We start from the raw sequence: 13,037 nt of genomic DNA on the forward strand, positions 1-13,037 counted from the left end.
TTTCCAAACGTTAACTAAGATTTAAATGTAACCCATGAAAAATGTGAATAATCTAATAGTTCCCCAGATATACGAAATTTTGTATTTAATACATATGGGAGGTGCCAATCCCCATTGAAAGTCCGCCCATTTTTCTCTAAATGTTCACATGAATGTCAAAGTTCTTCATATAAAATTTGAAGATTCTAGCTCTAATAGTTTCTCAGATATACAAAATTTTCTATTTAATTCATATAGGGGTGCCAAGCTCCACTTGATTAAAGTCCTTTATTCTCCAAAATGTTTAGATGAATATTAAAGTTCTTCATGAAAAAATTTAAGAATCTTGTTCTATTAATTTCCCTAATAAAAGAATTTTGTATTTAATTCATATGGGAGGTGCCGCTCTGCCCATTGGCAGTCCGCCAATTTATTACCCAAAATGTTTACATGGATGTTAAAGTTCTTCATGCTAAATTTGAAGATTCTAACTCTAATAGTTTCCCAGATATGCGATTTTTTTGTATTTAATTCATATGGGAGGTGCCACGTCCCCTACTTTTGTCCTTAAATAATAATATTGACACTATAGTGGATCAGACAAAATTTGAGAACTCTATCTGTTATATTTTCTCAGATATACTGAGGTGCCAAGCCCTTTATAGGCATTCCGCCCATTTTGTCCAAAAATATTTTTATGGATGTCAAATTTGAGGACTCCAACTCTTGCAGTTTCTGTGATATGCGACTTCTAATACTAATTTTTAATGTGGGCGTGGCACGTCGCCCACTTGAAATTTTGAAGTAAAAAGTAGCCTATAGTTCCTTGCAGACATACAGGAAGACACCGTGAAAATTTCAGAAAAATCGGTCCAGCGGTTTAGCTGTCTATAAAGTCCAAGCAAACATACAAACACACATTAATTTTTATATAAATAGATGGAGTACCACACCCCCTATTGTTAGTCCTCCAATTTTTCCACCAAATAATCATATGGATGTCAAAATTGTCCATAAAAAATTTGAGGACTAGTCATTTATCATTTGAGGGTCATAGACGACTGAGAAGAACGGAAACATTGGATTTTGCCAGTAATCAAATTATCGAGAACTTTGGTTGAAATTGCAGCGGCAATAACAACGTTAGTTATAGTTTAGGTTAAGATTTTATTACTTATTGTAAATTTCTATATAAGATAGATTCAATAAAGAATAAAATGAAAAAAGTTTATATACACTAGGTTGGAGGTAGGGTAAAAAGCAAAAGTTTCTGTGAAATTATTTTCTATATGGTTATTGTATTATTAGGGCAAAATTTTTCACTTTCGCACAAGGAAAAAAGTTGACGTGAATACCTTTTATGTTAATTTTTTTATATGAAGTTTGGCAGTGTTGTGACTCAAACCTATAAACCAGTTGCTCCCATAAATGTGCTTTACTATTATTGAGAAATTAATCGTGACTAGATCAACATTTTTTGGAAAATAAACCAATAAACTAGAGTAAAACCTATAAAAACCAATCAGAGTAAAATTTTGTATTTTCTCAATTTTGCACAACAAAAAACGTAAACGTGAATACTTTTATTATATTTATTTATATTTTTTAAGCACTCCACACTACAAGACAAATTTGATCAAAATTAATTTTAAAATTTGGACAAAAAGCCCATACGACAACTTTATAGAGTTACTGATGATTAATTTTAATCGGAAAATGTCTATCATAGTATTTGCATGATCCGTTTACTGTGTAAATTAATTTGATAAATGTTTTACAAATTTTAAGCTTGATTTGTTAGGATTTAGCTTATTTTAAGTAATGTTCCATATATGGAAATATTTAAGAGCGAAATTAAAAATATTTTTTGAAATAAAATAAAATAATAGAAAATATTGGTTTATATTTTTTAGCAATTCAGTTCGTGTTAAGTGATGAATTTACACATTTGAGACCTGAACAACGTCAGGGACTTTTACACGAAGGAACTGGTGCAAGAGTAATATCAGCTTATGTGGAAATTATATTTGACAACTCCGACAACAGAGTACCGGTAAGAAATTTTCAAATTAAAAAAATATCTATTTTCAACATTACTATGAGTAGGATTTATAGTTTCTAATATCCCGTTTTTTTAATTTTTGGGAAATTTATAAAATTTTACATAATAACCTGGAACATTTTTAAAGAAATATTGTATTATCTTTTTACATTTCTGTATCGAAATTAAATTTTATTTAAAGCTTTACTTATAATTAAATACAAAATTAAAATGTTTTTTTTTTTAATAATTCGTCCGTTCTCCTACTCGTTTGGGTAGCAAATTTTTACAACAAATCGTTCCCGTACTAAAATTTCAATGTATTTTATTGTTTTTATATCCACTATCAAAAAAGATGGTTCCGTTTGTAACAAATCAAAATATTGGTCATAGACCCACAAAAGTATATATATTCTGGGTCCTGGGATCTAAGACGATCAAGCCATGTCCGTCCGTCTGTCTGTTGAAATCACAAAAGGGTCCACAAAGAGGAGCTAGACAGTTGAAATTTTGCACAAATATTCTCTATTGATAAGGTTTGTTTTGTATTGAAAATGGGCAATATCGGCCCATGCGATGACATTCGGCATAAACAAGATTTATAAGAACCTAAATCTTTCTACGAAATTTTGTAAGGATCGGTTCATAATAGACCCTACCTCCATAAAATATTCCCTTCAGAAAATTACTTAAATTAAACATAAACAAGTTTTGTAAGAACCAAAGTCTCTGTATAAAATTTGATGAATCGGTCTGTAATTGGCACTAACCCATTAATGGTTCCCTTCAGAAAAATACTTTAAAACTTATGACGTTTAAAGTTTAAAGCTCGGTTCATAACAATACTTCATAAACATTTTAAGAATTTGTTCTGATTTACATACTTCTAGAATGTGTTCATAAACTTTACTTCTACAACCAATTTTGAGGAACATTGTTCTGTTTTTTAAGAATTCTAATAAGTTCTTCAGCAATAGTTATACACTAATTTAGTGGAACATTTGAATTCTGGAAATCGTTGAAAAATCTCAAAAACATAAAATTAACTAACTTCTTTATATAGAAAAGGATTTCACATGAAAAGAAATAGTTTCGAATATTTGAGAAAAACAAGTAAGAGTGCAATATTCGGCTGTGCCGAATCTTATATACCCTTCACCATAGTGTATTTAAAAATATCAATTTTATAAAATTTAAATTTATTTTCCCGAGTATATCATTATTATAGCAATGGCAAAACAAAATGAACAACAACAACGCTAAACGAAATAAAAACACAAAAAACCAAATACACAGTAAAATCAACAGACATCTAAACATACGAAACGAAATACACAAAAAACAAAAACAAACCAACAGACATCCAAACATACGAAACTGAATACACCAAAAAAACAAAAACAATATACACAAGGCCAGGGCACACTTTGAAAGGTGACTGCATCACTACAAGAAATACAACAATACAAAAACAACATATGTATATTTTGTTTTTGTTCTAGAATCAGAGTATTGTCAAAATCAGCTGATATAAAACTTAAAAATGTTTTTGTTTTTATACCCACCATCAAAAAAGATGGGACGTATATTGATTTTGTCATTCCGTTTGTAACACATAGAAATATTGGTCATAGACCCACAAAAGTATGTATATTCTGGGTCCTCATTAAATTCTAAGACGATCTAGCCATGTCTGTCCGTCTGTCCGTCCGTCCGTCTGTCTGTCTGTTGAAAGCACGATAGAGTCCGAATGGAAAGAGCTAGAGGATTGAAATTTTACATAAATATTTCTTATAGGTAAGGTTTGTTTGGTATTGAAAATGGGCAATATCGGTCCACGTTTTCGGATAGCCCCCATACAAGTGGCCCCTCGAAAAGCAGCTTTAACAGCCATAACATGTTTAAAAATACGAATATAGCGATGAAATTCGATATAAGTAAGTTTCTTATGATCCAAAATCAATATGCGAAATTTTATGAGGATCGGTCCATAATTGACCCTACTCCCCATATAAGGTCCCCTTCAGAAAATGACTTTAACGCTCATTACTGGCTTAAAAATACTAGTATATAGATGAAATTCGACATAAGTAAGTTTCATACGAGTCAAAATCTATCTAAAAAATGTTATGAGGATCGGTCCATGATTGACCCTACCCCGCATATAAGGTCCCCTTCAGAAAATGACTGCAACGCTCATTAATGGTTTAAAAATACGAGTGTAGCGATGAAATTCGACACAAATAAATTTAATACGAACCAAATTCTATCTACCAAATTTTATGAGGATCGACCCATAATTGACCCTACCCCCCTATACATGGTCCCCTTCAGAAAATTACTTTAACGCTTATAACTGGCCTAAATATACGAGTATATAGATGAAATTCGACATAAGTAAGTTTCATTCGAGTCAAACGAGGTTTGATGGTGGGGTGGGACTGCACTGTTTGTCGTATGTCTACTCGTGTACTACAAGAGAAATCTTCCTCACATATTGCTAAAAAGCCACCAAAAATAAAGGCAAACGATCATAGTACAAAACAATCCTGCTACAAGCGATGCGAAGCTTTGCGCTACAAACTTTTGCTTGTGTTTTCTCGCATCAAGCTTCGCTTTCACTCTGACTTGATACATAGGAAAACACAAGGAAAGGTTTATAGCGCAAAGCTTCGCATTGCTTGTAGCTCCCACTCTACAGTCAACCTAAGCCTTACCAGTTTAAAAGTGTGAAAAAAGATGTGGTATATTTATCACAACTAGTAACCCGAAGAGCTTCAAATTCGTATGTAAAACCTATCCATTTTACATTAGCGTCTCATTGGAGGGATCAGGGCACACTCTAAGTTGTTTATTTTTGACAATTTCGAACTACATCTAATCTGATTTTTAGAAGCAAATAAAATCTGATATTTGGATGTTAAAAATAAACAACATTCTTTTAATGACACGATTATGTAAATTTCATTGAGTTTTAATCAAAATTTTATGTACTTCGAATATATTATTTGAAGTGACATTTCTTCATTTCTTTCCTAATTTTAAACTAGGTTTTCATTTGTAAGGAAATATTTGGTTTATTTAATTTGTCATTTTAGATGTGATTAAGATGTCGTTTGTAAAGTATTGCATCAATTATTTTTTGTTGGGTTAGTGATACCGCTGATTTTTTTGAATAATCGGACCTCTTTTGACTTAGTCCCCATATAATCCTCTTATCCGAAAATGACTTAAAATGCCATAAGACTATTTCGAGAAAAACATTTTTAAATTTGAATTTATGTGTAGAAATTAAAAATGTTCTTTTTATACCCTTCACCTTCGTGAGAAGGGTATACAGTGTCTCACATAAATATTCGAATTTATTATTTTTTATGAATTACTGTGTTATTTTATGATGCTACTTTAAAAATAATAATGGTATTAAAAATGTTTTAATGAAATTTTATTAATTTATATTATTTTTACAAAATACAAGAAAAAAGTAATAAAAACTCATTAATGGTTTCCAAGAAAATGGAAAAAAACCCAAGAAGGGTCATTTCAGGTACTGCGCAAATTTTGGAAATTTGCATAATTATGTTGTAAACCTTCCTGTGTAAGCGCTTAAAATGTTCAAAGAAAAAGAGTTGATCAATTCAAATTAAAAAATTAATTTATATCTGTATAATCAAGGCCGATCAATTAAATACATATAGGAAATGTTTGATAGATTCCCATCGACAATATATTTTGCCATTACACGCATGGAACAAAGAATTCCATCGAGTATTTGCCATTATCTCAGACGTCCAAAACTGCTGTCAATACAGAACGACAGAGAAATACTGATATTGTTTTTGTTTCTTGATGCATTCAGTTTCGTATGTTTGGATGCTGTTGGTTTTACTGCCTTGTGTATTTTGTTTTTTGTGTGGTTATTTCGTTTAGCGCTGTTGTTGTTCATTTTGTTTTGCTATTGCCTATAATAATGATATAGTCGGGAAAATGATATACAGTGAATCAATTAAGTAATTTGCCTATGTAAAATTTTATAAATTTTAAGAAAAAACTTAATCTGATCAATTATTTTAAGCAAAATTAAGTAATTTGTTTGTTGTATTTTTTAAAGAATATCTTATATTTTAATTTTCTACCATAAAAAGTAAAATGGTGATAATAATTAAGGAGATTTTTGATAAAATGTGAACGTATTGTTAATTTTTTAGGTCAATAAAGTATTTTGCTATTTTAGGTTTTTTGTTCATTTTTTTAATATTGCTGTATTATTTTATAAAATTTAACATTTTTATTACTCATATATATTAAAATAACAATTTTTAGATATTTTAGTAGTGGTACGACTAAATTTGGACATTTCTTAACCGATTGATTATCCAATATATCTATAAGAATTTATCAATATTTGACTTAACAGGAAATCTATCGTTTCTTTGATTTTATATACTACTAGAAAATTAATGGATTTAGACCTAGAAAAAACGTTTAGTGGGGTTTAAAACTATATATTATAACAAACTAATATGGGTTTTTGGTCTTTTTATATTGATAAACAAAAACTACATTACGGAAACCCCATCTATTTGGGGAGTACTGTGTGAATTTTATTTAGAATTGCATAATATTGATTCTTATTCAATAAAGCTAACATTAAGTACCATCCTAGCCACTCAATGGGTCATTGCCGTATACCACTATGCAACTGATTTGATTTTTGATTGATTTTCTACCTCATATTTTGAATGCTTTATTTTATGAATAAAATACAGTAGACGTATTTAGATCTGGATAGTTATTCTTGATTTGAGTTCTAAATATATATAAGTGTATGTATTAGCTGAAAAATATTGCTTTTGTGGACCTTAGGTGATGATAGCCACCTCCATCTAAATTAGGTATTTTTCTTGTACCACACGATAGTTCACTTTATATTGTTTCCAAGCAACCTAAGATCTATTTGGAGGTCTAAATTTAAACATAGTGTCCTTCATAGTTCATACATGGACTTTGGAGAAGATAAATCAAGAGTTCAATGGTTTTCCTTGGATACTAGCCGCTCCCCTTTCGTAGTTAAAGATTTTGAAAGACCACTCAGTGCTTCTTTTCTAATAATTCTTTTGGTCATTTCATCAATTACTCTATTTTATATTTTTTAATGGTATTGATTAAACATCTCATATTTGTATTTCATTGATTTACACTTGTTCTCATTATTTTCCTTTAAACATTTTTAACGCAAATAACTTCTCAGTTTCACACTTCTCAGTTCAACAATAAATCAATAAATTCCAAAAAGTAATTAAAAAATAATTTGAAAAACCCAACAAAATTAACTGGAATTCTAAAAATGCAAAATACTTTATTGACGTGCAAATTCTGATGACAAATAATAAAATGCCAGAACAAATGCACCAAAATTTATTGTTTAATATTTTTTCACGGTTTTTCCATTTTACACAATCTCTACTTTTAACTGGAAAACATAAATTTGCTTTTTACCTGTTTTTTCGATTTTTATTTATGAACAAAAAACAAAATTCTCTTAAAAAAAGGTAGGCAAAAAACTTAGTTGATTCACTGTAAATATAAATTTTATGAAATTGATATTTATTAAATACACTATGGTGAAGGGTATATAAAATTCGGCACAGCCGAATATAGCACTCTTACTTGTTATTTTATTAAATGATTTTTTTTTAATAAAGGCAACATTAAATTCTGTTGAAAATTATACAATATTGTTAATGTATTATTTATTTTAAGGGCCATTATTACAAATTGCCTTTAATGTTCGTAATAATAAAAGGTAACTTTAATTAACCCATTTACGGTCGCTGTGCCAATTTGGGAACACTTAATTTTTAAGGCTGTATTAAAAAAAGGTTAACTCTGGTTTATTTATTTTTGCATTATTGAGTAGAGGAAAGTGCTCAGAATAAATATTAAATCAAACAATTTAACTAAATTCATTGTTATTGTTGTAATAATCTATTAAACTTCAGTGGCCAAAAATATACTAAAAACATGTTATAAAATAAATTTGTTATAATTTTTTAAACAAAGTATGCCAGTTATTAATTTGAAACAAACGGTCTAAAAATAATCTGATAACATAGTAATGCCCGTGTCTTCCATTTCACTCTGTTTCAAGTTTCTGTGACGGCTCTAAGCCGTTAAAAAACGCGAGCTACATAAAAACGGAAATTCCCTCTAATGTCCTAATTATTAATATTTTTTAGCATTTTTTTACGTTTCTGCTTTTTTGCATTGTTGAAAATAAATATAGCTTGAAGTTTCAAAAATATAACTTGTACTTTTTGATTGGCTGTAAATGGGTTAAAGTGAGGAATAAAGTGTACTTTAAATATTTTCATTATTACAACATAATTATTTAATATACAAAAACCGTAGCATACTTTTAGTCATTAATAATATTTTTCATATGAAAAATGAATTTTTTTTTATATTTTTAAAAAAATTATTAAAGCTTACGTTAAAAGTTAATGGTAACGTGATCTTCCCGTTAACCTATCGGACACTTTTAGCTAAAGTTGACTTGTAATAACGAAAAACACATCTGTACGATAACTTCCTAACTTTAGTTATTGGCAAGTTATAATAATGGGCCTAAATATCATTAAATGGAAATGGTTTAATGTTAAACAAATGATTTAACAATACAAATTCAAATACCTGTAAAGAAAATAATGTATGTATGTGGGAATAATTAATATTTAATCTAGTTAATCAGTTTTAAAAAAGAATTTCAGAACATTTCAGTACTGAATTAAATTGATTGTTCATAATGAAATTGAGTTGATGGACAGTTTAATATATCGGTGTATCATGGGGTACTTGACCACAAACTGGAAATACAAAGGTATTATGCTATGTATTATGCAAAATAATGTTCAGAAAATGTCTAACAACCCTGTCAACTTACTATTTATGTTTTACAACATTGTAAGTTCACACGATTGTTAGACATTTTCCGAACATTTTTCTGACAACGTTTTAAGACCTGACAACACCCTGTATCATATCTTTTAGGCAAGAAGAAGAAGGACAAGGAGATCGCATTTGGTGCCATCGGGAGATTTGAGTTCAGTTGATAAGTTGGATTCGAAATGTTTTAGAGCTATATTGTCTTCTTCGCCATCACTGTTTGTACTCGTTTTGTCATTTCATATTGTTCCCCATATGTTGTAGGCCATATTGGTAATGTGAAACATAGATTCCCGATTTAAGTAACTAGTTCTTTCTTGAGAGCATATTTTTCGCGTTCTCCCTGTTGAAGTATACGTCCATGTAAGAATGTAAATTGATTAACAATATTTGTAACTTACCTGTAAACCTTCCAGAGTTTCTTCTATTTGCTTTTCAGCAATCTATTTTAGATTTGTTAATTTGTCAACTTGTTGATTTAATAATTCCTATTCTTCGGAATTGGAATATTGGAATGTTTATACCTCACACTCAACCTAAAATTTTAAAAGTAAATTGTTAAATTCTAAAGGAAAAAAGTTTGAATTTCATTCGTTACCCACCTGTGTGAACTTCTTAAACTTGAGACATGTTTTTATCTTCCAACTCTGAATATTACGTATTTAAGCACATGTTCCAATTCGAGATGCAACTGTTTAACTTCATTCTCTAAATTGTGTATTTGTAAATTAGGTGAAGTTTCTCTTTAGGGCAAACTTGAGGGCATTTGTTGTTGTCGTAAAAGTTTGACTGTGGCCGATAGTTCTTTCCTGAGGAAGATACAGCTGTCACTGGGTGTTGAGGGGAACACATGGGATGAAGATACTATAATGAAATAAAAAACATAACATCAAATTAATAAACAAAATAATTTTGTTTTTTAACTATATTTTTTGGTTTTTAATGCATCTTAGGCCCATTATTACAACTGGGCAATAACTAAAGGTATGATTTTATAATGCAAATAACTCGTTTCTAGTTATTATAATTGTATTTTAGTACGGATTTTATAGGGATAAGTAATTAATGAATAATACTTACATTTATAAAACAATTTTTTTCATTTTTTGGATGCTATTGCTTTTGTTTTCTTCTCAAATTTGAGGCGATTATTTAAAAATCGTATACGAAAAAATATTCTACATTTGAAATAGAATTGTTTTCCATGATCCGGCAGGTCTATCGACAAGCTTTGCTCCACCAGATGCTGGCGAAGATTTACCAAGTTGGATATTTCGGTACCATTGATTCGGTAGAATACCTTTTCTAACTGCTCCACTTTTTCCAATAAATAGGTGGATGGTTTTTTTAAAGAACCCTTTGAAACTTCGTCGACCCAAGTGAATGTTTTTTCATGACATTGGTATTCCTCAAGATTCAGCTTTCGAATCATATAACCGGATATATATTCAAGAGCGTCCTCTTGAAGAATACCAATGTCTTCTAAATCTTCGCCGTCAAGGTCTTCCATCTGTGACGGGGTTGGTACCGAAGTTTCGAAATCATCAGTGAGGACTTCTTCCGATTCAAAGAAAACTTCTGACAAACTTTCCAAGCGATTAAAATTGTTACTCGTGGAGTTGAGCCATTCCGTTTCGTCATTTTCCACATTCCCTCTGCCACTTAACTATTCGGTATTTCGGGCTAAATGTTTAATGGTATAAAGGGTTATATAGTATTAAATGTAATATCAAACTTACCTAATATATACTTCCTTAGCCTATACTTAAAATCTTGCGGAGAAGGATGATCGTTCAATCCACCCTTGCTTCGAATCACTCCAAAAAAGTGTTCCAGAATGTCTTGGTTTAGTCTGTTCGTTAAAATATACGTCATGCCAAACTTTTTTAAATATTCATGGAGCATTACTAAGGCAGAATTAGTGATAAGAATGCCTTTTTGGAAGAGTTCAAGGCTTTTTTTCCTGGCACGATTGGAACAGACATAATTTGATTCATTTTATGTAACTTTTCCCTCTGATTTTCCAAATCATTCCCGTATGTTTCCTATAGGTATTTACGTTTAATATTATCTAAAAACTTAAAAGAAATCACTTACTTTGCCAGGGAGTCCAGACGTATTCATCGACGAATTAAAGACGTCAAACCAATCATTAACTGTCTGAATAAATTCAGCAGTCTCAATTGTTTTATAAATATCTAATCCGTGCGCATAGCAACGCCGGATTGCACTTGCAGTTGTATGCGAAAATAACTGAGCAGCCAGTTTTACCTTTTGGCTACCTGTAAGTTAATTGTTTATTTCCCAATAAGCAATCAAAAAATTAAAATTCAAGTGCTTGTGTTTTAATTGAAATTCAACTTAAATTCCAGCTTATTTTTCAAATATTTTCAAGTAAAAAATGTTGAAAAATATTTAAAGTTTTATTCAAACTTAATTTTTATTGTCAAAAAAATTATTAATTTTGTGATTTTCCAAGATTTAAACCGTGAAAGCAAAAAACAATTAATAAAATAAAGTAAAAAATATAGATTAAAAAATACACCGTCGAAAGTTTCAATCAAAAATTATAGTAAGAACAAATAAATTAAATGCAGAAAAAATTGTTAATTTTTGCTAAACGCTCGCAAGGCAACGACTCGATTCAAAATTAGCAAGTTAATCAAAATGTAAGTAATCTACCTCAAAATGAAACGCTTTTTCAAAACAACACCATCAACGAAGTAATGAATTGAAAATTAATTTAGCTAAAACTTCATATGCAATAAAAGAAGATTTTATTAAGTTTGAGGCAAAAATTCAAGATTCAGAAGAAAATTTTGAGAAACTAGTATACCAGAATCAGTAGAAGATGATGTTACTAAACAGTTTTGTTGGCAAGGTTCCAAAGATAAATCGAGATAAAAAAAATTTTCAACTATGTTAGCAGTTAAAGGTACCTATTTATTTAAATTTGATATTTTGGATGTGGGATTTTCGACTACATTTACAAATATTTCAGTTGCTTACCGCCAAAAATTTGCCGATCACAGCGAATCACAATTTGAAAAAGTAGTTATAACGTTTTTCCAGCAAGCAAAAAATCGACACGGCAAAAAACAAAGAAATCATTTTAAATTGTTGCAATATATTCTAAATGTTTCTAAACTTTACTTTAAATTTTTACTTATAATTAATATTTGCAAACAATTAAAAGACTTGTTTACATACATATACACATGTATGTATATCATTGCATTATTTTAAGTAAATTTATTAAAAATTTTAATATTTAAATTTACATATTTTTTTTAGTAATACTTTGTTGTTAACATAATTTTGTGTTACATAAATATATGAAATAATTTAAATATTAAAAAATCAAGTTAATTTTATTTAGCAGTGCTTGAAATTTAATTATAATTCAATTTTAATTCCAGTTTTATTTTCAAGTAAAGTCAAATAATGTTTTCAAACCAAATTTTCTTGTCAAACTTGAAAATAAATTAAAAATATTAATAATAAAAATGTTCATATTTTTACTTCAATAATAATAAATTAAAAATATTAATAATAAAAATGTTCATATTTTTACTTCAATGCAACAAAATAGAACAGCAAATGTTGGTGTCAGAATTTATAAAAATCAATGAATCCAATTGCAATAAAAGGCATGTATGCAGATTAAACCAACCCAAAACGGGATTAATGTAGAAAATGTTCTTTGATATAGGCACGAATGTATATAGAATAATGCAAACATTTCTGGTTGATGCGTTCTTTCAAGATCTTTGCTGATTTATTTGCAATGTTAAAGAAACAGAGTGATCCTGTAAATTATGTTTTATACAAGTTTTTGCCATGTAAAATGTATAAATATGTATGTAATTTTGTCCTCATTCATTTCTTATTTATTATTAATAAATGTCTTAATTATGTCTGTTAAATTTTAAGATATGTGGCAGTATGTTACACCTACAGCTAATACATATGTACATAAATATATATATATATATATATATGTATATTATAGGTGCTTGAATGTAATTATTTTTTCGATAGGAATTACATTAAAATTCAAGGTTTGAATTAA

At 29.2% G+C, this 13,037-nt stretch overlaps 1 protein-coding gene across 1 annotated transcript in view; it reads left to right on the forward strand.

Moving 5' to 3' along the window:
- LOC119611140 (structural maintenance of chromosomes protein 3-like) overlaps positions 1-9,122 on the forward strand; it is a 42,916-nt gene extending 33,794 nt beyond the window's left edge. Inside the window, exons 3-4 of the mRNA XM_037966620.1 lie at positions 1,893-2,081; positions 9,040-9,122. Coding sequence (XP_037822548.1) covers positions 1,893-2,081; positions 9,040-9,122 — 272 coding nt within the window. The remainder of the gene's footprint in view (positions 1-1,892; positions 2,082-9,039) is intronic.
- The last annotated feature ends 3,915 nt before the right edge of the window (positions 9,123-13,037 follow it).

The sequence above is a fragment of the Lucilia sericata genome, unplaced genomic scaffold (genome assembly GCF_015586225.1).
Source record: "Lucilia sericata isolate MDLA Ls3-8-SP2 unplaced genomic scaffold, ASM1558622v1 Contig001373F_arrow, whole genome shotgun sequence".
NCBI lineage: Eukaryota > Metazoa > Arthropoda > Insecta > Diptera > Calliphoridae > Lucilia > Lucilia sericata.